This window comes from Gracilinanus agilis, chromosome 2, assembly GCF_016433145.1.
Source record: "Gracilinanus agilis isolate LMUSP501 chromosome 2, AgileGrace, whole genome shotgun sequence".
NCBI lineage: Eukaryota > Metazoa > Chordata > Mammalia > Didelphimorphia > Didelphidae > Gracilinanus > Gracilinanus agilis.
In genome coordinates, this window is record NC_058131.1 from 481130248 (window position 1) to 481154391 (window position 24144).

At 45.9% G+C, this 24144-nt stretch overlaps 1 protein-coding gene across 1 annotated transcript in view; it reads right to left on the reverse strand.

The window, feature by feature from the left end:
- The window catches only part of PGF (placental growth factor), a 22830-nt gene extending 3726 nt beyond the window's left edge, over positions 1–19104 (reverse strand). The window contains exons 1-4 of the mRNA XM_044662084.1: positions 18609–19104; positions 16875–16917; positions 5203–5399; positions 4007–4083 (exon numbers count right to left, since the gene is read on the reverse strand). Coding sequence (XP_044518019.1) covers positions 4007–4083; positions 5203–5399; positions 16875–16917; positions 18609–18683 — 392 coding nt within the window. The 5' untranslated portion in view covers positions 18684–19104. The remainder of the gene's footprint in view (positions 1–4006; positions 4084–5202; positions 5400–16874; positions 16918–18608) is intronic.
- Between the last annotated feature and the right edge of the window lie 5040 nt (positions 19105–24144).

Below are 24144 nucleotides of genomic sequence, written 5' to 3' on the forward strand. Positions count from 1 at the left end.
TCTCTCTCTGTCTCTCCATCTGTCCATCTGTCTATCTGTCTGTCTCTCTCACATCCACACACCCCAGCAATTTGATCTTGAATAAGTTACCTCTCAATGCCTCTAGTCAACTAAGATTTTTGCAACAGTGAAGGGAGTTTCCATGTTCCACATGAGAAGTTCCCTAAGTCCGTGAAATCGTATAGATCCATACAAAGAGCAGAGAGGGTTAGGGAGAAAGTTCCATTGGAGAAAGGGGTATTAGAAATGATAGTCATTTGGAAAAAAAAAAACAACAAAAAACAAATCAATTAAAAACATTTTAAAAATTAATCTCTGAGAACGCCAGTATTTTTGCTGGTTCAAAGTCAGTGGATCCACACCTCAACCTCTCTTCCCTTCAATCCCTTCCTCTTTGTCTATTTCTAATCCTTCACTTTTTATAAAAAAAAAGGATGCATAAACTATTGGGTAAGTATCTGGGCCCCAGCTCTAGAGGAAAGGAGAGGGAGAGCAGAGGCTCTTTAGAATAGCTAGTACATGGCAGGTCATCAGTTATATATATATATATGTATATATATATATATAGTTTAAACTTTTTACCTTCTCTGTTAGAATCAATACTAAGTATCAGTTCCAAGGCAGACGTGTGGTAAGGGCTAGGTGATTGGAGTTAAAGTGACTTGCCCAGAGTCACATGGCTGAGAACAATGGCTCCAGACCTGGCCTCTGTCCACTAAGCCACCTAGCTGGCCCTGGTCATCCTCATCAGTAATATTAACTGGTTTCTAACACGAGATTAGCCAGCTCTCCTTTTCTCAGGCAGCCTTCTGGAGCATCAAATCCAGAGAGATGCACAGAAATATAGATCCTGGAGGCCAGAAGACCAGCAGTGGTCAGGGGGTGTATGAGAACAGGGAGCGGAGAGTCCGTTGTAACCAAAAGAACCTTCACCTCTCAGGCATATGGTGATCCTGCCTCATGGTATTTGTGGCTGCTCAACTGGAAAACAAAGTACTCCGGTTGTGTTTTCTCTTTTTCTTGTTTAGAGGAGGAGGAGGAGGAGGAGGAGAGTCCCTCGAGGCTCAAGTGGATGTGGTGGCACCAGTCTGGTGTTCAGCTCGGAGGTGAGAGCCGAGAAGAGCGAATCTCCCAAGTGCTCTGTTTGGCCGTCAGGCTTCAGCTTCGAGGGTCAGTCTTGTAGTGGGGGGGGGGATCTGTCCTGGTGTGAAATCCTCAGGAGGTGGGCCTCCGAAGAGAAGTTCAGCATGGGGTACAAATGATACTGAAGTTCTATGCATGCTTGGGAGGTGGCAGGGTTCTGGGGAAAGGAAACTGGTCTAGGGGTCAGAAAACTGGAGTTCTCTTGTTTTGACATGTACTAGCTCTATGATTAGAAAACTGATTAGCTTTGCTAAACCTCTGTTTCCTCAACTGTAAAATGGGAACAAAAATGGCACCCCCTGCCTCTTTTGGAGCTTGAGGAAAGTATTTTGTTCACCTTAGTGTGTGGCAAACATGGGCAAAAGTCAGGAAGAACGATGAAGCAGGGATGGGATTGCTTTCTGTATCACTGGAGAGAGTACCCATTTTGTTGAGATCTGAGATTCTTGCGCAGGTCACTTAACTGCTTTGGCTTCATTTTAAGAATAGGTATAATACCAATAATCCCTGTCCCCCGCCCCCCAAAACCCACACTCCCACATACCCCTTAGAGGACTGCAGTGAGGATAAAATGAGTTCATGTACTTAGAAGCACTTTGAAATTGTTAAAGATATCAGATAAAATCAAGACCAGCTCACGTGGGTCAAAGTAATCATGGCATAGTGGATAAAGAGGTGAACTTGGAATCAGGATAATCTGAGTTCAAGTCTGACTTCTGATACCCGCTGACTTTATGACCCGAGGCAAAAAAACTTAACCTCAAGGTGCCCCTAAGAAATCTAAAAAGCTACAGAAAGAATGTGTGGGTTTCAAATCTGGCCTCAGACACTTCCTAGCTGTGTGACCCTGAACAAGTCACTTACACTCAGTTGCCTAGCCTTTTTCATTCTTTTGCCTTGGAGTAGATCTTTGTATTGACACTCAGACAGAAGGTAAGGAAAAGAAAAGTTGCCTATCCACATTGAGGAAATTTCCTCACCAGGGAAGCTCTTTCCACTAATAATACTTTGGCCTAGACTCTCTTCTCTCAAAAAAAAAAATGTAGTGGATCATCAAAGGATGGAACAATAGCTAATATAATAATAATAGCTAACATATAGTGCTTTAAGATTTGCAAAGTACATCACATATATTCTCATTTGTTCCTCACAGTGTGAAACCCTGTAAGGTAGGTACTATTATTATCAACCCTATTTTACAGCTACGGAAACTGAGAAAAGTGAAATGATTTGTCCCAGTTCACACAACCAGGAGGTGTCCAAGGCAGGATTTGAACTTGTGTCTTTCCAACTCCAGGTATAGTGGCTATATCCACAAGGTTAGGAGCCAAAGCTGAGGTAAAGCCCGCTCTGTGCAGCTCTGAGTTGGCACAGTGAGGAGGGCAGTGATAGTAAAACATGTAATGGGCATGTGGGGTGGGACCACAAAGGTTCCATTCTTAGTTGGGGCCCTTCACTGACAATTTAGGGATTCCTCAAGCTATTGAGTTTCGTTACCTCTAGCCCAGAGGCCAAGGAGAAAAGGAATAGCATCTTCCCTTGCACTTAGGAGTTCCCGATCCCTGAAAATGTCATCTTTTCCTGGCCCCTTATGCTAGCAGTAAGGTCTTCTGCTCTACCCCCTGGACCGAAGGGACAATGAGCCATTCTTTCTATGCCCCTCGAGCTGGGGCGGGAGTTCTTGGGGCCCTATGATTCAGGGGAAGGATTTGGCCATGGCCTGTAACTTTAAAGAAACCACATGTGTTTTCCTTTGACCTAACAAAGAGTCCCTTCCCAGGGCAGGCTGCACTCAGATGGACTTGTCCTCTTGTTCTATCAAGAGGCTATGGAACCTGCTCCAATTTTCCAAGCATCATTGCCCCAGAGCTAAGATCAGCCTCCAAAACTTTTAAGCTCCATCAGGTTCCCAGTGAGTGGCTGTAGTTGTGCTTGGTTGCTAGGGTTCCCAGGACTACAGCTTCCTCCCAGCAACCCCAGGACTGAGTACCCCAGCACTTGTAAAGCCCTGCATGATTAGCAGTTATTCAAACATCTCTTTCCTGTTTTTTGGACAGGACCCAGGAGTCCTCTTCCCATTCTGCCACACAGCTGTAAACCAGCTGTTGGTTCTACCTCTCCAGGCAAATGCAAGAAGGGGAGGTGCGGGGAGTGGTGGTGGGGAGTGGGGAAGATGAACAAAGGACTAGGAAATTAAATGCAGCTGCAGCCAGAGTGCCTCTTGGTGAGTTAATTATTTCCCTGTCTCCAAAAACCCAGGAAACAAAATGCAGAAGGCCTCAGCAGAGACCTGACTACCCGTCTGTCTCAGCCACTGATTTGCTGTTCAAGAGTTCTCACAGATCACAACACTTCAAGCCAAGGACCTTGGTTTCCAAGAGAGGAGAGCCTAGGAACCTGAAGACAAGCTCTCAAAGAAATTAGCAGTCTGGGTTGTGGAGCTACGTGATGAATGAAATGCCCTCTGAATAGTGGCCCACTGGGAAAGTAGGAGTGTCTGCTTCTAAAATGCCACATCTCCCAGAATTATAAAGCCTTTAATTGGATCTTGGGATTCAATTTAGAAAAGCCCTTACAGATCACTTAGTCCGACCCCACCCCTTTTTTCTTTTCTTTTTTTTTTAAACAGATGAGGAAAATGAGGCCCATCGAGGTTAAGGGATTCGCCCAAGGTCACACAGGCAAGTAAGGCCAGAACCAGGATGTGAACTCTGTGACTCTTTCTATGATTCCATCTCCCATCCCCTGGGTGGGCAGGGCAGGACAATAGAAATGCTAGTACCCTCCAGGGCAGGCCCCAGAGTGCCTAGCTCCCTGGTCACAGCCTGTGCCACGTGGGTGGTGAGAAGCAGGGATCCCGTACCTGCACTCACACCGCACATGCTCAGTGAATGCTAATTCCATGTAGGATGGCTGTTCCCCAGACTTGATCTTCAGAAGCTGGAAAGGCAAAAAAGATCCTGGTTATAAAGTGTGAAGGGTAAGTAGGAGGAACCTTACAATTCCCCATCTATTTCCCCTCTAGAATAGTGGGTTTAACCTGGGGTTTATGGATAGATTTCAGGGGATACTATGAACTTGGAAGGAGGAAAAAGTGACAAATTTATTTCCACTGACTTCTAACTAAAATTTTGCTTTTCCTTCAATTATGGAGGCAACAAAAAGTTATTCTGAGAAGGGGTTCATAGACTTCACCACACTGCCAAAGGGACCTGTGGCACAAGAAAAAAAATGGTTAAGGACCCCTGTTCTAGAAAGACCTAGTCTCTCTCCCCTAAAGCAGAATGTCTCCCCATTGCATTCTCTCCTGCTTCCTTGGAAAGAAGAAAAGAGTTTGCCTCTAAGTCCTCCTAGTGTCTGCACCATATACTCCTATGAGAGCCAGACGAGCAGCTCACTGGGTACCAGAGAGCATCTATGGTGCTACAGCCTTTCCTACTGTGGAACCAAGGAATCAACTGTCTCATTAGAGCCCAGCATTTCTTCCAGCTGATCCCAGTTACAGAGAAACCTGGAACCATTTCAAGGGGTCCCTCTGCTCCCAGCTAATAGTATTAACAATTACTTCTCTATGGGGCAGCTAGATGGCTCAGGGGATTGAGAACCAGGCCTAGAGAGGGAAGTTCTGGGGTCAGATCTGGCCTCAGACACCCTGGGCAAGTCACTTAATTCCCATTGCCTCGCTCTTACAGTCTTCTGCCTTAGAACCAATATATAGTATTGATTCTAAGATGGAAGTCAAGGGTTTTAAAAAAAAAAATTACTACCCTATACAAAATGTGGGAGATAGGGTGATAAGGTATGAATCACTAGCTCTAGAACTTAAAAAATTTTAATAGTATTTAATCTAATATATATATATAATATTTAATAGTGTTTAGTAAAGTACATATTGAGTGAATGAATGAATGTTTCAGTCTCTAGGACTGGCCTGCTTTGGACAGTGATAGGTGAAAAACTAGATAAATTCTAGTGATGGAAAAAGAGGGGAACCTCAGGAAAGGTGCACCCTGGGCTCAGAAACCTTATCAGTCTAAGGGAGTAGGTAGAGGATCCTACCTGCATGGTGACGTTGGTTGTCTCCACAGCAACACAATGGAGGTTCTCATCCCCACAGCAGCCAGTGCAACGCCTCAGTGAGACACAGGATGGGCTGAACATGTGTTCCACTTCCCCTGGATACTCAGTCGCAACATCCACCAGCTTCTCCAGTGAGCGACAAAAGCTTCGGCCCCACACCTCTTGGAAGGGCAACACTACAAGGAGACAAAGAGGGTGAGGAGCCGAGATCTAGAGGGGAAATATGGGGATCGTTTCTCCCTTCACAAGCACTAAAGTCAATGACACTCGGGTCTTATTTATTTTCTTTACAGACTCTTTCAGCATATTACTTCCTATTTACCTAGATTTTATTCTCCTAACCATCTATGAACAGTGCCTTACACATAGCAGATGCTCAGCTTACATGGTAAGGAGGGTCATTAAAGAGCCTTGAAAGGAATTTCTTCATCTCAGCTGACTGGCAGTTTTGTTGAGTGGAAATAGTTTTGAGGGTTCCCAGTTTCCTGCCAGAGAGTTATAATAGGAGTTAAAAGGAATTTTAGACCCTAACTCACTCATCTATAATGCCAGTAGCAAAAGAAGAGGACTTCCGTAGACAGACACAATTACCAAAGGATTTCTTTAACTGGCTGGCCGGGGTTTTGCAACACAAAAGAGCAAAAGACGGACCCTGGAGGGTTATCAAGCTGGCGAAGGGGCATACCCCTCCTCCTAAGGGGAAAGAGATCACACAGTAGCCAAAGACCAGCAGATGATATCAGAGTGCAGAAGAAGAGATGACCAGGAGAAAGCAAAGTAAAAGGAGAAGCAGAGGACACCATTCAGCAGAGAAAGCAGCTCCCCTGATCATATCAGTAGAGGATCCTGGTGGTTTCACAGTATCAGAAGCATGCCCTAGTCACATATGTCTCTATGCATGTGCCTTTCCAGTTGTGGTCCCTGGTTGCATCATAGTTGTATTTCCTACAATATATCCCACTACCCAATTGTATAGTATAAACCATGGGGTAGTATACACCTAGGTTTATAAAGATGAATTTTTTGTACATTTATCTTGCTATGCTACTTAAATGTCCTCAGATATTCTCTTAGAATGTAGAAACTAGGGCAGCAAGGTGGCACAGTGGATAGAGAGCTGGGCTTGGAATCAGGAAGATCTGAGTTCAAATCCAGCCTCAGCCACTTACTAGCTATGTGACCCTGTTTGCCTACAAAAAAAAAAGATGTAGGAACCCTATCTTTCTTCTGTAATCTTTGCAGCACATAGCATAGTATTGGACATGTAGCTGATTACTAATATAGACTGTATTGAACTGAGCTGCAGAATTGTTTTCTTAGCCTGAGTTGTACTGGGCTCCTTTAGGATGGGTGTGAAATTTTTTTCTAAACCCTTACTTTCTGTCTTATTATCAGTTCTTTGTTTTTTAAACCTTTACATTTAGTATTGGTTCCAAGGAGAACGGCAAAGGCTAGGCAATTGGGGTGAAGTGGCTTACCCAGGATAACACAAATAAGGAAATATCTGAGGCCATATTTGAACCCAGATCTTCCTGACTCCAGATCTGCAGCTCTATCCTCTATGCTACCAACTGCCCGTATGAGATTGAAAGTCTCACTTTTATCCCTTTCTCGCTTCAGATATAGTGCCAGAAGCATACATAAGCCTGTATACCCTTCTCACCTACTTAGAACCCATTATAATAATTGTGCACTTCCCAATGAACAGAAAACTAATATATTTACATACACTATTGCATTTGATCCTCGGCCTTGTAAGGTACAGATTTTTCTATCCCTATTTGCAGCTAAGGAAACCAAGGCCTGGAGGAGGAGTTGTGACTTGCCTAGAGTCACATGCCTAGGAAATGGCAGAAGTAGAACTCAGACTCTGATCTCAAGTTCAGGGTCCCATGTTCACTCAATAGAACAAGGTGAATGCCTGCTGGACACTATCTTGTGGTGGCAAAAAATGAGAAACAAAAAGGAGTGTCAGTTGATTGGAAAATAGTTAAATTGTGGCAGATGAATGGAATGGGAGATGATGACAATGAGAAATTCTGGGAAATATGGGAAGACTTCATGGAATCTTAGAATTTCTGAGTTGAAAGGGAACTCCAGGGCCATCTAAGCCAATTCCAGAGAGAGGTAGTAGAGCAATGTTATTAAATTCAAGTAGAAATGGATCCCTGCAGGCCCCATAATGACATAGAAAACCACAAATTAGCATTATCTATGTCATATTGTAGGGCAGGCAGCTAGGTGGTGTGGTGGATAGAGCACTGGTCTTAGAATCTGGAAGCTTCATCTTCTCAAGGTGAAATCCAGCCTCAGACATTTACTAGCTGTGTGACTCTGGGCAAGTCATCTATCCCTGTTTGATTCAGTTTCCTCATCTGTAAAATGACCTGGAAGGGCAGCTAGGTGGCACAGGGGATAGAGAGCCAGGCCTAGAGATGGGAGGTCCTGGGTTTAAATCTGGTCTCAGACAATTCCTAGCTGGGTGACCCCGGACAAGTCACTTGACTCCCATCGCCTAGGCCTTACTGCTCTTCTGCCTCAGAACCAATACTTAGTATCAATTCTAAGACAGAAGGTAAAGGTTTCAAAAAAATGAGCCGGAGAAGGAAATGGCAAACCACTCCAGTATCTTTGCCAAGAAAATCCAAATGGGGTCAGGAAGAGTCTGACAGGACTGCAATGACTTAATGACGTATTGTATTTTTATTTATTTTGTTAAACATTTCCAAATTAGATTTCAGTGAGGTTCCTGCCCCAATTTGGCTGTGAGTTTGACATCTCTGGTTTAGAGGATAAAGTGCTTTTGTTTGAGTCAGAGAGACTTTGCTTCAGACTTACTATGACGTTGGCCAAGTCACCCAGCCTATCTCAATTTCAGCCTCCTCATCTGTAAAATGAAGTCCTTTCCCAGCTCAAAATCTATGATCTGTGCCTGAAAGAGAATCCCTTCTAGAATACACACAACACATTGTAGGAAATGAGGAGAATAACATGCACCACAGCTACCATATCATAAACCAGAAGAACGTCAAAGAGAATCTGAATGACTAATCCTGGCTCTGGAGAAGAGATAAGTAAACATCTTCCTCCTTTTGGCAGAGAGGCAGGTGACTATGAGCATAGCCTTATAGCATTAACTGTCAAATGTAGTCTCTGTATAGGTTCATTTTGTTTAATTATGTTTTTCTTTATTACAAGTGAAGGCAGGGACAACTAGGTGGCCCAGTGGATAGAGAGCCGAGCCTAGAGATGAGAGATCCTGGGTTCAAATTTGGCCTCAGACTCTTCCTTAGCTGGGTAACCCTGGATAATTTTTGTTTTCACCATGTGTTTATTAAAATGGACAGTTTTAAGTTTCAAAAGACAGAATTTTGTATGTAGTTAATGGGACCCATTGGCAAGAATAATTGCAAAGGTCCTGACTTGCCTTCTTCCAAATCTACCATCTATGTTTTGTAGTTGGAATTAACTTATATAAAAATAATAGAGGGAGCAGCAATCAGTGGATTTAGAACCAGGCCTAGAGACGGGAGGTCCTAGGTTCAAATATGGCCTCAGACACTTCCTAGCTATATGACCCTGGGCAAGTCACTTAACCCCCATTGCCTAGCCCTTACTGCTCTTCTGCTTTGGAGCCAATACAGAGTATTGATTCTAAGGCAGAAGGTAAGGTCTAAAAAAAAAGAAAAAGGAATCCAATAAATACCACAAAGATGCTCACCAAAATACAAGAACCTATAACTGATAATACACTTTGCCTGTTGTTAAGAGAGAAGATAGTAGACAGCTAGGTGGCTTAGTGGAATTGAGAACCAAGCTTAGAAATGGGAGGTCCTGGGTTCAAATCTAGCCTCAGACACTTCCCAGCTGTGTGATCCTGGGCAAGTCACTAATTCTAGTTGCCCAGCCCTTGTCAATCTTCTGCCTTGGAACTGATTCCAAGATAGAAGGTAAAGGTTTTAAAAACAAAAAAAGTGAAGGCTCATTTTCCTTGATTGTAGAATTTTTTTAAACCCTCCCTGTGTCTTGGAATCAATACTGTGTATCAGTTCCAAAGGGAAAAAGTGCTAAGTGCTAGGCAATGGGGGTCAAGTGACTTGCCCAGGGTCATGTAGCTAGGAAGTGTCTGAGGCCAGATTTGTACCCAGGACCTCCCATCTCTAGGCCTGGCTCTCAATCCACTAAGCCACCTAGCTTCCCCCTGAGTGTAAGATTACTCTTTTTAAATGGCTGATATAAAAACAAAAAGCATCAATAAATTTTTTTAAAATAATGATTAATGAACTTGAGGATTTTCTGGCCCAAATCTGGTTTTGTATAAGCCGTGTAGGGTTCCACTGAGAGAAGCCTATTGGACTTGCTCGTCCTGAGAACCTTGGGAGAGAAGGTCTCAGGTCTCCCTGGAAAGGCTGGAGCTGAGTGACACGACCACAAAGCATCCTATCGCTTCCTAGCTCAAAGACCTTCAACAGCTATTTCCTTATGAATGAAGTCTGGACTTCTTTGTCTATCTTTCAAGGTCCTTCATAATCTGGCCCCTTCCTCCCTCTTCAAACTCTCTCCTACGTCTCCGCCATAAATTCTGTGCTCTAGCCACGCCATTTTCCTCACTGTCTCACAAACACCCTCTGTTCTGTCCCATCACAGTGTCCTCTCTTATGTGGTTTCCTTCATCATTCCAAATCCTATCCTCCAAACCCAGATTAGTTTCTGTCTCCTCCATCAAGCCTTCCCTGAACATTCAGCCCAATTCTCTCTCTCTCTTTCTCTGAGAGTGGACACTCCTCTCTGAGCTCCCGTAGCACTTGGAGTCTATCAGAGAACATGGCACTCATACGTGTGAACATTCTAAGGCAGTAGATGTCATATTCTTTAGGATAGGCACAATGCTATAGTATAAAGATGGCTGCCTTTGGAGTCAGTTCTGCTTACTACCTGGGTGACCTTGGGCAAGTCACATCCTTTTCACAGGAAAGATCTAAAGCAAGTTATGCTTTGGCCTGAATCTTGATTCTCCAGTTGACTGGGATGATTTCAGACACAGATCTGGAACTGGGAGGGACCTCATAGGCCACCTAATTTTTTTTTTTAACCCTTACCTCCCACCTTAGAATCAAGATTGTGTATTAGTTCCAAGGCAGAAGAATGATAAGTGCTAGGCAATGGGAGTTAAGTGACTTACTCAGGGTCATAGAGCTAGGAAGTGTCTTAAGACCAGATTAGAACCCAGGAACTGCCCTCTCTGGGCCTGGCTCTTAATCCACTGAACCATCAAGCTGTGCCCTCATAAGCCATTTAGTTCAACCCTTTCATCTTACAGATGAGGAAACTGAGGCCAAAAAAACTTATGTGACTTGCTCAGGGTCACACCTGTAAGCTAGTATCAGAAGCAGGATCTAAACACAGGTCCTCAGACTGTAAAGCCAGTAATTTTTCCCTTGTATCATGCTGACTCCTTACAGGGAAGAAGATCCCAGATAGTCTATATAGGTATATATTTTGTCCTTTATTGGGTACCTAGTTCTTAGTTATCTCAGCATCAGTTCCATATCAGTACAACCAGGAGTTTGGAATAGATGTTTTATCAGGGATGGCAAACTTTTTAGAGACCAAGTGTCCAAACCGCAACCTTCATGCTGCATGTGAGTCCCCCACCTTACTCCAAACAGGAGAGGGAGGAAGCGCTCTGGAGTGGGTGATGAGAGAAATGTCCTCAGGTATGCATGGAGATGGGAAAGGGAGCAGCCCCATCTGGCACATGTGCCATAGGTTGGCCATCACAGGTCTAGACTCTAAATCTCTTTCCAGCTCTACAACCATGAGGTCTCTAGTTTACAAGCTCCTTGATGGTCAGAATGAAGTTTTTCTATATCTTCTATATCCTCTCCTATACTTTTAAAAGGAATAATCAACTTTAGGATCTCTAGGCTACCTTGCTCCCCACTGAAGCACTATTAAACTCTTCATTGATTCAGAGCCACCTAGTTTCCTCTGAAATGATGTATAACACCCCCAAAAGAAATACTTCCCTGTGGGGAAACCTAGACCCAACCAGAAAACAAACTTATTCAATAAGGTAGAGTAAAAAAAACTCACTTTCAGTTGAAAGATCTGACTTTTAGGCCAAGTTTTGCCATTACTCAAATGGATAAGTCATTAAATCTTTCTAGGCCCAAGTTTCTTCCTCTGCAAGATGAGAGGGATTGACCTAGGTCAGAGGTTCTTTATCTCTGGTCCATAAGCCCCCAAGGGATCTATGGATAGATTTCAGGGAGCCTATGAACTTGGATAAGAAAAAATAATAATTATAATTATACATGTACATCTTTATTTCCATTAACCTCTAACTGAAATTTGGCATTTTCTTCTATTATTAAGGAAGGCAATAAAAAAATGATTCTGAGATGGGGTCCATAGACTTCCGCAGATTGCCAAAAGAGTCCATGACACACAAACAATTAGGAACCCCTGGATTAGATGACCTCTAAGGTCCCTTCCATCTCTCTAAGATTCTGCGATATTCTGTGAATTAGGACCAGACTAGTTGTGGGAAGGTAAGGAGGGAAACGACCATTTGACACATCATGTGTAATGGTAGCCATGCTCAATTTGAACATTCTCCTGGGGTATTAGTAGACAGAGGACTAGAGTTGAGTCACCCCGAGTCCCTAATGCCTTATGTCCTACAGAAATCTCCCTTCTCTGCCCCTGCCCCCCACCCAGCTAACACTTCCCTTTTGCTTGCTTGCTATTCTGAGACAGTGGAAGGGGCCAGAGTCCATTCCACCCAGCAGATGATGGCATGGGTCTTGAGGTAATCCCAGAGGAAAAATAAACCTTGGCCCAAGCAGAGACCATTAGGAAAAGAGGAGAGTCCATGGAAAATACCTGGGACCCAACTGTCCACGTGGCCTAGATGGCCTCTGTGGGGCCAATACGCTGATGTTTATCTGGCTGTCAGTCACACTTCAGGACTGAGCTAGAGGGTCAGAGAGACAAGGTAGGCTGGCTACCCTTGGCTCTGCCTTCTGTGAGCCTGTCCATAACTTCTCCAAAATCCCAAGCCTCTCAGGGCCAGAGAAGGTCGAAGGGTCTAAGATAAGGGTCCTCTCTGATCAAGGGGATAGAGCTGGGGGCTCTTGACATGATCCCAAGCCTATAAGAGCCTCGGAGGAGAGCGCAGGCAGCCTGGAGATTGCCTTTGCCACCCAGGGACTGGGAATAGCACAGAACACTTTCGCTTCATGAGCTATATGTTTAGTCTGAAGCCATCACGGTATAATGATGTTATTCTAAGCATTTAATCTCATTGGGTTGGAAACAATATTAAAAGAAAAAAAGATCCAATGGCTAAGGTAAGATAGAAGGTGCTGCCAGTAGTCCAAGGCAGATTTTTTTTCTGTAAGTGGCCCCTTCAATCAAAAAGGAGCATTCTGAGCTCTCCCCTCCTGCAGTTCCCATTGAGCTGGTGACAGCTTTTTATCCATCCCAGGTCAGAGGGGAGCAGGCGGGTTAAGCAAAAATGACTGTCCTGGCAGCCGAAAGAGACAATGATTTCCCTTTTCCTCTCTCTTTCCGTGTAAACGCTGTTTCAGCAGCTCCTGTAAGGCCTGATTTCCCTAGGTGAGAGGCCAGGAAGCTTCAGGGGGCAGGGGCTGGGGGCGGTGGGGAGGAAGTAGGGGGGAACATGCTCACAGCCCTCTATTTCCTAGAACCTGCAGATGGTGCAGTGGATAGAGGGCTGGGCCTGGGGTCAGGAAGACTCATCTTTGTGAGTTCAAACCTAGCCTCAAACACTTACAAACTATGTGACCCTGGACAAGTCACTTAAAATGTGTTTGCCTCAGTTTTCTCATCCTCAGCTTCCTCCTCCTGAGATGTTTTTTGGAAAGCAAAGGTGGCAGGGGGAGTGGGACAGACACAGATGTCACTGCTCTGCTCCAGCCTTTCATCTTCATCATCATCATCATCATCGTCATCATCAGGAAAGGGACAGGGATTGTGATTTCATTGGTAGTGGTAACATCCAAGTGAAGATATTCCATCTACCAATGCAACACATGGTTTCTGAAAGTAGTCTAGAATACTAAGAAATTAAATGACTTGCTGTGTGTGTGTCAGAGGTTGCACTTAAACTCAGGGCCTCCTGGCTTTGAGTCTGACTTTCTATCATAATGCTATATCTACTATCTCTATAACAGTGCTTCTTTAAAAAAAATTCCTTACCTTAGAATCAAAACAATGACTTAGTTCCAAGGCAGAAGAGTGAGAAAGGGCTAGGCAATGAGGATTAAGTGACTTGCCCAGGGTCACACAGCTAGGAAGTGTCTGAGGCCAGATTTGAACCCAGGATCTCCCATCTCCAGGGTTGCGTCTCCATCCACTGAGCCACCTAGTCACCCCCTACAACAGATCTTCTTAACCTAGGGTCCAGAAACTTTATTTATTTATTTATTTTTAAGTGCTTACCTTCTTGGTATCAATTCTAAAACAGAAGACTGGTAAGGACTAGGCAATTGGAGTTAAGTGACTTGCCTATGGTCATATAGCTAGAAAGTATCTGAGGCAAGATTTGAACTCAGGTCCTCTTGACTCCAGGCCTGGTACTCTATCCACTGTGCTTCCTAGCTGCCCCTGTTACATGAAATTGTTTGCTTTTAATCATAATAACTGCATTTCAATAAGAACATTTTCTTTTGCAATATATTTTATTTTATGCTTAAAATAAAACTTTACTTAAAAACATTATTCTGAAGGGGGCAGCTGGGTAGCTCAGTGGAGTGAGAGTCAGGTCTAGAGACAGGAGGTCCTAGGTTCAAACCCGGCCTCAGCCACTTCCCAGCTGTGTGACCCTGGGCAAGTCACTTGACCCCCATTGCCCACCCTTACCACTCTTCCACCTATGAGACAATACACCGAAGTTAAGGGTTTAAAAACAAAACAAAACAAAATAAAAACAAAGTCATTTAAAAAAAACCCAACATTATTCTGAGGGGGCAGCTGGGTAGCTCAGTGGATTGAGAGCCAGGCCTAGACAGGAGGTCCTAGGTTCAAATCTGGCCTCAGACACTTCCCAGCTGTGTGACCCTGGGCAAGTCACTTGACATCCATTGCCTAAAAAAAACAAAAACAAAAACAAAAAAAAAACCCCACATTATTCTGAGGAGTTCATAAGCTTTCCCAGAGCTATTCATGGTACAAAAAAAAGCTTAAAAATTCCCACTCTACTACTACTACTACTACTACTACTACTACTACTACTACTACTACTACTACTACTACTACTACTACTACTACTACTACTACAAGTTCTTAGTAATAAATTACTTTGTCAAGTATGTTATCTACATTTCATTTGATAATCTGGGAAACAACTCTGCAGAGGGCTTTCTGTGCCTGTTCTTTCTCCCCATTCCATAGTGTTCCTTAAGGCCTTCCCAACTCACACCCAGACTCTTCCTCCCAGACATTTGGCTGGGCTTGGAGGTGGGGGGAGTGCAGAGAGCACCAAGCAGGCCTGCTTGGTGTCGGGCTGGTTTAGAATGACCAGGCAGCCCCTCTGAGAGGGATTTTCTCAGTGTTACTGGAGGGTTTTTCTATCTCTCTCCCCCTTTACACGAAAGCCGCCTGCTGAACCCATCTGGCTCCAGTTTCCCATCCCTGCTGGGCGGAGACCCAAGAAGGGAAATGTTCAGTGCCTGAAAGAAAACTTTTCATGCTTGTTGCCTGCCGGGAGGGAAGGGAGAGGGGCCGGGTGGGGCCACTGGCTCAGGGCCTAGAGAACAGCAGGTGTCCTTGTGAAGAGATGTACCAACCCAGGCCCAACACAGAGATGTACCAACTCAGACCTAACTGTACCAACTCAGACCTAACTGTACCAACTCAGGCCTACCTGTATCAACCCAGGCCTAACACAGAGAAGTACCAACCCAGGCCTAACTTTACCAACTCAGGCCTAACTGTACCAATCCAAGCCTAACAGGAGAAAGCCTCCCACAAGAGTAGATACAGTTGGAAAATCTTTCATAAAACCTTCTGTTTTGATTCAGTTACCTTTCCTCGCTGCTAACATCACATTCTTCCAACTCTCTCTTTTTCCTGGATGGGCAAGAGAGGGGAGGCTAGATGAGGCTCAAAGCAAGAGATACTTGGGTTGACCAGAATCGTGGTTCTCCAATTAACTGTATGATCGTTTGGCTATAATAGTGTCAGTCAGCAGACCATAAATCTGCAGCTGGAAGGTCCCTTAGAGGCCATCTAACACAACCCTCTCATTTTACAGACAAGGAAACAGAGACCAAGAGACTTATGACTTATCTAATATCACAGGGCTATGATGTGCCAGAAGCTAAATCTGAACCCAAGTCGTTAAGCTCCAAGGCCAAAGTCCTTTCCAAAGTACCGCATTGATTCAATAGAAGGAAGCAGACCCTGCTTCTTTATAATGTAGACTACTATATTTTCCTTTATAGGACCCTGCTTTTTACCTAGATGAGTCCTGAATTGGGTTGTCTCAAAGAAAATCTCGGGGGTCCTGGGGGAAGAATTGCCTCATATCTCCCACTGTTCCCAGGTGGTCCATCTATGTTAATGTTTAGTTGGCTTTTCAGTTGTGACCCCTTTTGGGTAAGAACATTGAGCACCTCTCCATCCCCCCACCATGCCGAGGTCAGTGACTGGCAGCCTGTGGGCACACCTGAAGTGCTCATTAACTAAGACTTGGTTGGCTGCTTCTCTCACCTGGCTGGGTTCAAGAGGGTCAGAGAACACAGAGCAGGTGGGTTCGTCTGGGGAAGGGAGGGGAAGGGATGATGCCAGCAGGCAGAGGATGTTTCCTGCTCTGAGACAGGATATTATCCCAGAGGGGAACAGCACGAGTGTTCGTGTGCCTGCTTGTACATGTTTCCTCACCCACAGAAATGTCTCATTTTGGGGGCGGAAGGGGGAAGTGACTGGTGGGGATTAAAGCGGTGGCGTGTGGACAGTTAGCACGTTTCTGTGAAGAGCCTGGCATTGCACAGCCTGCTTTCTGCACGTATGTCTGCTTGGCAAAGGCCTGCTTGCGCTTTGAAGATTCCCTCTCCACAGAAGTGAGGGAGGGTGTTACTAAGGTTTTGTCTGTTTGTAATCAATGGGAAGTTCTGGTCAGATTCCCAACGCATCGGGAGGCTGCAGCGCTGTTGAAGGGGGAACGCCCATCCCCTCCTGCCCCTCATCTTTTTCCTCACTGCTACCTTGGCCCCTTCCTACCCTCTCCCCAACTCATATTCCCAGGGTGGGGGTCATGGAAAAAGGGTCCACATGAAAACTTGGGAAAACCCAATTCTGGTTCCTGTTCTGCTCCCAATTGGCAACATGACCTTGATGAGTTCATTAACCTCTCCAAACCTCAGTACCCTTGTCTGTAAAGATGAAGGGAAGGGGAAAATAAACGCAGTTTCCAGTTTTACCACTGCTTTAGGATTCACAGATTTTAGAGCCCCCAGACTTTTACTTTTTTACCCTTTCAAGCCAAACCTCCTCTGGCTCTTTTACCTCCATTTCTCATACCAATAAGCATTTAGGAGGAAAACACAGGTCTTGGGAGGGGGGCACAAGTTTGGAAGGGACATGATTGACTGACTCCCCATCCTTCCCCTTGGCCAACTTACCTTCTACCTCTGTGGTGCCATTCTCAGGAGACAGGTCCCACTGCTAAGGAAAGAAATCCATGGGAATAAGGGAGAGTTAGTGTCCTGCAAAGAGACCCCCAAGGAAGGGTGCGAGGGGCACTGTTGTTTTGCCGGGAAAGTGGTCAACTCTTTATTTACAAGCCTCCTCAAGAGTTAGTTGGGATGGGGATACCTGTGAACCCTTCCTTCCTTCCCAGTTCCTTTCACTCATTCATTACCTCATGTTCCCTCCCTTTCCATCCCTTCCTCACTTATCTTTCAGGCTCTGGCTGTAGCCAGCTGGGAGACCTTGGGGGGAGATACTTCAACTCACTGAGCCTCAGTTTCCTCACCTGAGATGAGATGATCTCAGTGGTCCCTTCCAACTTCAGCGTTCTACAGGATAGAGCTCTGCCTTCCCCCTCTGCTGGGGCTCTGCCTCCCTTCCACCCATCCCCCTTCCTGTGCTCTCCCACATGATCCCCTTGGCCCCTTTAATGTCCCAGCTTGGCGAGGTGCCAGAGCCCTGTGGGGAGGGAGATCAGCTGGTGGGAGCAGGGGGCCACTGGGGCTGGTAGTTGTAGAAATGCTACAAGGCCACTCAGCAGCCTGGCTCCCTCAGGACCATCCAGGGAAACAACGGACTCCCCTCCTCTGCTTGAGAAGCAATCTCCTTACTTTCCTGGCCTGTCTCCCACTCTTCTCACCTCCCCTCCTCTCTCCCCCCCGGCCCCCCAACACCCTTGCTTTCAGCATTAAGGACCTGGGTGGGAAAGAGGACTTCCCTAGGCAGTGGGAAGGGATATTATTGCCTTTGGCAGGACGTCTTTACCCAGGCTGGAACTGAGCCAAGGTCCTAAGCCACATGCCCCAGCTCCTGGGAAAAGAACTTGGGAGCTTCTCTTGGCCCAGGGACTCAGGACCTCCAGGTCAGTCGCCAGCAGATGGGGACCTTGGGGCTAGGCTGATCTGGGGGGACTGAGGTCAAACCCAAGAAGAGAGAGCATTGTCCTCTTAGCCTACCTGAAACCCTTGGGGGGGGGGGGCTCCTGACCTAAGTCAAAGCCATGGAAGAGGCACAGTAGTGTCTCCTTTTCCCCCAGGTCCCCCTTGGCCAGGTTAGCCCCCTTGCACTCAACAGTAATTGGAGCAATTAGGTATGGATCTAGTAGATTCCCCAACTACCCAGGAGTCTACCTCCCTGGACACCCTGCCCCCTCCATTCTCTCTGTTTCTCTAGGGCCTGGTTGGGTCAGAGGTCCCAAAGGCATCGGGCTAGTCACCAGGGCCTGGACCCTGACCACAAGGCCAGGGCCCAGCCCTGGGATTAGCTGGGAGATGCTTTTAGCAAAACCACCAAGGCCCTGGGGCCAGACAGGAAGCCTCCCTCTCTTTGCTGTGGTTTCCCTATAGTCTCAACCCACCCTGCAGCCCCCAGCCCTACCCCTCCACCCCCTTCCTGGCTAGAAGCCTTAACTGGGGTTGGTTTTCCTCTTGGGGGCTGGCTTAACCTGAGTTCTTCATTCAGGATGTGAGGAGAGTTCTTCTAGGAAGCACCTGGAGCCTATGGGTATCCTTGGCTCTTTGGAGTTGGGGAAGGGGGGGTGTCTCTGTCTGTTAAGGTGCCCCCTCATTTGTGCCCACTTCCCAGACTCTTCAGCTCTCTGCCTTACAAATGTTTGGGGGGGAGATTAAGGGAGGGGAAGCTGGGTTTGGGGAAGAGAGAATCCTTACCTGGGGGGATCCAGCAGGCAGGGACAGACCAGCCAAGAGCTGCAGGACACATGTGAACAGCCGCATGGCTGACATCGACTCAGAAGTCCTGGGACATGGGGCTTGAGATCCAAAGGAAAACCAACATGCTCGGCCCTACGAAGGCCCCCCAGGCAGGGGTGAGAAGTGGGAAGGAGGAGAGGAGCTCCCCCAGGAAAGTGCTTTTTCTTGATGGGTTGGAGAAGAGACCCTGGAGAGCCAGCCCACTTCACTTGGGTCTGAGAGGCAGAGGGACCAGCACCCATAACCTGAGCATCTTGAAGCGGCTTCTGGGAAACTCCAGGAGCAGGCAGGTGAGGGAGGTCTTGGAAAGAGGGTCTTCTTTAAAAAGCGAGCCGGCCGGGAGTTTGGGGGGGACTGTCCCCAGGCTGCTCCCTCCCTGCCGCCCCGACGTCCGATTGTCAATGAAGGGTTCCTGACTGGGTCCTCAGAGCCTCCAGGTTCCTGGCCGCCTCGGAGAACGGAGGGCTCCCATCTGAGAGCGCCTGCTGGCTGCAACTCTGTTTCATGGGCTGGGAACTGCCCGAGGGTGGAGCTCCTTCCAAGTCCCACCCCCTCATTTCCCTGCTGCCTCTGTGGTGAGGCAAAACTCCAGGCTGCCCGCCTAGCCCATAACCCTGGTGCATGGGGGCTCCCTCCCAAAGGCAGAGCCTCCCAGGAACAAAATAGAGGCCCTCAAACTAGTTAAGTTGGGGATGTGGTGAATGAAAGGGGCTCTCCTCTCCTTGGGTCTATTTGGGACGGTCCCGTTCCAAAGAAATGCTCATTCAGGGATCTCTGGCCTGCTCTAGCCCTGGGCCACCCGGGCCACCCATCTCTGTAGACAATCCTGAGAAACAAGCAGGTCACTCAGGCATGGCCTGTACCTGGCCAGGCTTCAGGCTGTGGCTGGAGGGGAAGCAGCAGATCGTCCTCTTCCAGGGCTCTCTCTTTGCCCCCCTGGTCCCCTCTACCTCCCCCTTTCTCTCCTCCAATCATCCTTCCACCCCTCTCAGCCCCTCCTTTCTCAGGGGCTCCCCAGAACACCCACATGAGTAGTACTTCAGACTTTGTGCTTCTCCGTGGGAGCCCCAAGCAAGGGCTGGCTCTGGGCTGTGTCCAGAGCCCCAGGAGAGGACAGGCCCTCCTGGTTTCAGGTAAGCACACACAGCGAGGGATAAAGCTAGGAGGCTGGGCAGGAGGGGTGGCTAGGCAGGGTATGACCATGTTTGTGAGAGGATGGAGCGGGTGCAGAATGTTATGCAATCTGTGGGGCATCCCTGTGACAGGGTTCCGGAAGCATGAGCCTGAGCAGGATTAAATTCTGTTCAGTGGGAAGAAAACTAGACTGGGAAGTCACTGGGTCCTGGATTCCAATCTTGACTTTGCAATTTCACACTCTTGGGACCATCCACTTTCGGATAAAGTCTTAAACTCAATTTTCAGATGAAGAACACCTTTTATGGACATGGACAATATAAGGTTTTCTTTTTCTTGATCATTTGCCACAGGTGTTTAGTTTTCTTTTCTTTTTCCCACGGGAGGGGACTGGGAGAGAAAATTGTTAAAAACTTGTTAAAAACAAAAAATATGACTTAATTTAAAAAAACTTATGTGACCTTGGGAAAGTCTCTTAAAACCTCCAGTTTTCAGTTTCCTCTGACTTTTAAGTCTTTGTTTTTTTAACCCCTTGCCTTCCATCTAAGAATTAATATTATGTATTGGTTCCAAGGCAGAAGAGCAGTAAAGACTAGGCAATGGAGGTTGAGTGACTATCCTAGGGTCACACAGCTTGGAAGTATAGGAGGTAAGATTTACACTCAGGACCTTGTATTTCCAGGGCTCTCTCTCTAGCCACTGAGCCACCTAGCTGTCCCTTCCACTGTTTGTTTGTTTTTTTAAACCCTTACCTTCCATTTTAGAATCAATACTTCTTATTGCCTACTCCTTTTAGCATTTCTGCCTTAGAATCATATTAATTAAGTGATTCACTCAGGGTCACATAGCTAGAAAGTGCTACCTAGCTGCTCTTCTTCCATAATTTTTTAAGAGTAAAGGTATCTTTTTCTTTTTTAACCCTCACTTTCCATCTCAGAAGCAATAATGTATATTGGTTCCAAGGCAGAAGAGGAAGGGTAAGAGCTAGGCAATAGGGGTTAAGTGACTTGCCCAGGGTCATACAGCTAGGATTCCAATTACATTTTTTTTAACCTCTACTTTCTATCTTAAGAAACAATAGTGTATCTTAAACTGAATTATAAAGCAGTGGTCATCAAAACCATATGGTACTGGCCAAGAGACAGAAGGGAGGATCAATGGAATAGACTTGGGGTAAATGACCTCAGCAAGATGGTGTATGATAAACCCCAAGATCCCAACTTTTGGGACAAAAATCCACTATTTGACAAAAACTGCTGAGAACATTGGAAAATAGTATGGGAGAGATTAGGTTTAGATCAACATCTCACACCCTATACCAAGATAAATTCAAAATGGATAAAGAAGGAAACTATAAGTAAATTAGGTGAACATAGAATAATTTACCTGTCAGATCTATGGGAAAGGAAAGATTTTAAGACCAAGCAAGAGATATAGAATATTACAAAGTGTAAAATAGATAATTTTGATTACATTAAATTAAAACAGTGTTGTACAAACAAAACCAATGTAACCAAAAATGGAAGGGAAGCAACAAATTGGGGAAAAAATCTTTATAATGAAAACCTCTGACAAAGGTCTAATTATTCAAATTTACAAGGAGCTTAATTGTACAAAAAAATCAAGCCATTCCCCAGTTGATAAATGGGCAAGGGACATGAATAGGCAACTTTCAGATAAAAAAAAATCAAAACTATCAATAAGCACAAGAAAAAGTGTTCTAACTCTCTTATAATCAGAGAAATGTAAATCAAAACAACTCTTGAGGTATCACCTCACATCTAAAAGACTGGCTAATATAACAGCAAAGGAAAATAATAAATGTTGGAGGGATGTGGCAAAATTGAGACATTAATACACTACTGTTGGAGTTGTGAATTGATCCAACCATTCTGGAAGGCAATTTGGAACTATGCCCAAAGGGTGTTAAAAGAGTGCCTGCCCTTTGATCCAGCCATACCACTGCTGGGTCTATACCCCAAAAAGATAATAAGGAAAAAAGATTTGTACAAAAATATTTATAGCCATGCTCTTTGTGGTGGCAAAAAATTGAAAAATGAGGGGCTGCCCTTCAATTGGGGAATAGCTGAACAAATTGTACAAAATGTATCTGTTGGTGATGGAATATTATTGTGCTAAAAGGAATAATGAACTGGAGGAATTCCATGTGAACTAGAATGACCTCCAGGAATTGATGCAGAGTGAAAGAAGCAGAACCAGAACCTTATACACAGAGACAGATACACTGTGGCACAATCGAATATAATAGAGTTCTCTACTAGCTGCAATGCAATGACCCAAAACAATTCTGAGGGACTTATGAGAAAGAACGCCGTCCACATCTAGAGAAAGAACTACAGGAGTGGAAACACAAAAGAAAAACAACTGCTTGGTCACATGGTTCGATGTGGACATCATTGGGGATGTAGACTCTAAATGATCACCCTAGTACAAATATTAATAATGTGGAAATAGGTCTTGATCAATGACACATGTAAAACCTAGTGGAATTGCTCATTAGCTGAAGGAGGTGGCTGGGAGGAGGGAAGGGAAAGAACATGATTCATGTAACCATGGAAAAATATTCTTAAATAATTAAACTTTTTTTTTAATTGAAAAAAAAAAAAAAGAATCAATAGTGTATTGGCTCCAAGGCAGAAGAGCAGTAAGGGCTAGGCAATGAGGATTAAGTGACTTGCCCAGGATCACACTGCTAGGAAGTATCTGGGACTAGAATTGAACCCAGGTCCTCCCTCTGGACTCCAGGCCAGGCTCTCTATCCTACTGAGCCACCTCATTGCCCCTGGGGAGAGTTTTCAAGGGTTTTGCCCATGGCTGCTTCCTTGCACAGTACTAGGAATTCGAGAGAAATGAATGCAGTTGTTCAGTCAGGCCATTAGAGAGAGTTTTCACTTGCCCTCTGGAACAATCAGCTCAGGTAAATCTTAGGGGACAGTGAGAAATACCACTACCACCACCAGTACCACCACCACCAGGCATTTCTAAGTTGATGACCAGGACTGAATAGCTCTTGGGCAACTAGGTGGCATAGTGGATAGAGCTCAGGGACTAGAGTCAGACTTGAGTTCAAATCCAGCCTTTGACACTAGCGGGGTGACCCTGGGCTGTTCACTTAACCCCCTTTGCCTCAGTTTCCTCATCTACAAAATGAAGTGGAGCAGGACATGGCAATCTATTTCAGTATCTTTACCAAGAAAACCCCAAGAGGGGTCACAAAGAGTTAGACACAAGTGCAAAAACAACTCAATAATAATTTGGGCTTACTACCAGCTGACTCGATCATTTCCTTCTCCCTTGGCTTCAGTTTTCCCACCTATATAAGTTCTGTATCTCTTCATTCTAATTCCAAGGAAAAGTGACAACTCTCTGAAGAATGCCCACTGTAGCTCTGGGCAGGGGGGGCCAGAAACACACCTCAGGGCACCTGGCCTGCGAGTCAGGCATCTATTTTCCTCCTTCGGAAATGGGTCGTCTCCCTGGCCTTTCCTGCCTGGGACAACACATGTGTGGTGGTGAGCGGTCCTAATGAGGCATTTCCTCCTGATCCACAGAAGGAAATCCTCCGGCGTGTGCATGGAGGGGATGCTGCTCTGCCCCCAAGATCAGGGCGAACATGTGTGTGTGTTTGTATACATGGGAGAACTCTGCAAAAGCTGGGGTGTATGCGGGCTAGCTCTGCAGAGAAGCATTTGTGACCATTCTCTCCCAGACCCCCTGAATGGTGGTTGTGTGTGTGTGTATAGGCATGTGGACACTTCTGCTGCCCGGGAGCATTTCCCAGCCACCCTGACCTGCCCCTGCCCTTGCCCTAGTCACTCCTCTCCCCAGTCCCCCATGCCATGTTCCATCAAATGTGTCGGTGGGCTCTAGGTCAGAGGGTCAGACTGGGGATGGAGGAGGGCCCTGGAATAGAGCCTCTGCAGGCATACATTCCTGTGGGGAGAAGGACAGGCAGGGCCAGCCCTAACCCTAACCCTGGTGACCCCTGGGTTCTGCTTTCCTGCCCACCCACCCTGTGGCTTCCCAAAGGCACTCTACATCCTCAGTCCCTGCACCCAGAGTGGGGGAGGAGAGGAGCTCCTACCCACCAGCATGCAGAAGTGAGCCAATGACCAGCTACTTGGGGGCATGAGAGTTTTCACCGAGAAATTCCAACAAGTTCTGACATGCTGGGGCTTTTGGAATTGAGTAGCAAAACTCCTGGAGGCCAGGGCCAGGGTGTTTGTGGCTCTGTGTGTGTGTATAGAACAAAGGCAGATGGAGCTTGGCACAATCCACCCATTCCCTTAACTGAGTCCCTCTGGTTGCCGAATGTCCCTAGCTCTCTTGGTCTATGCCT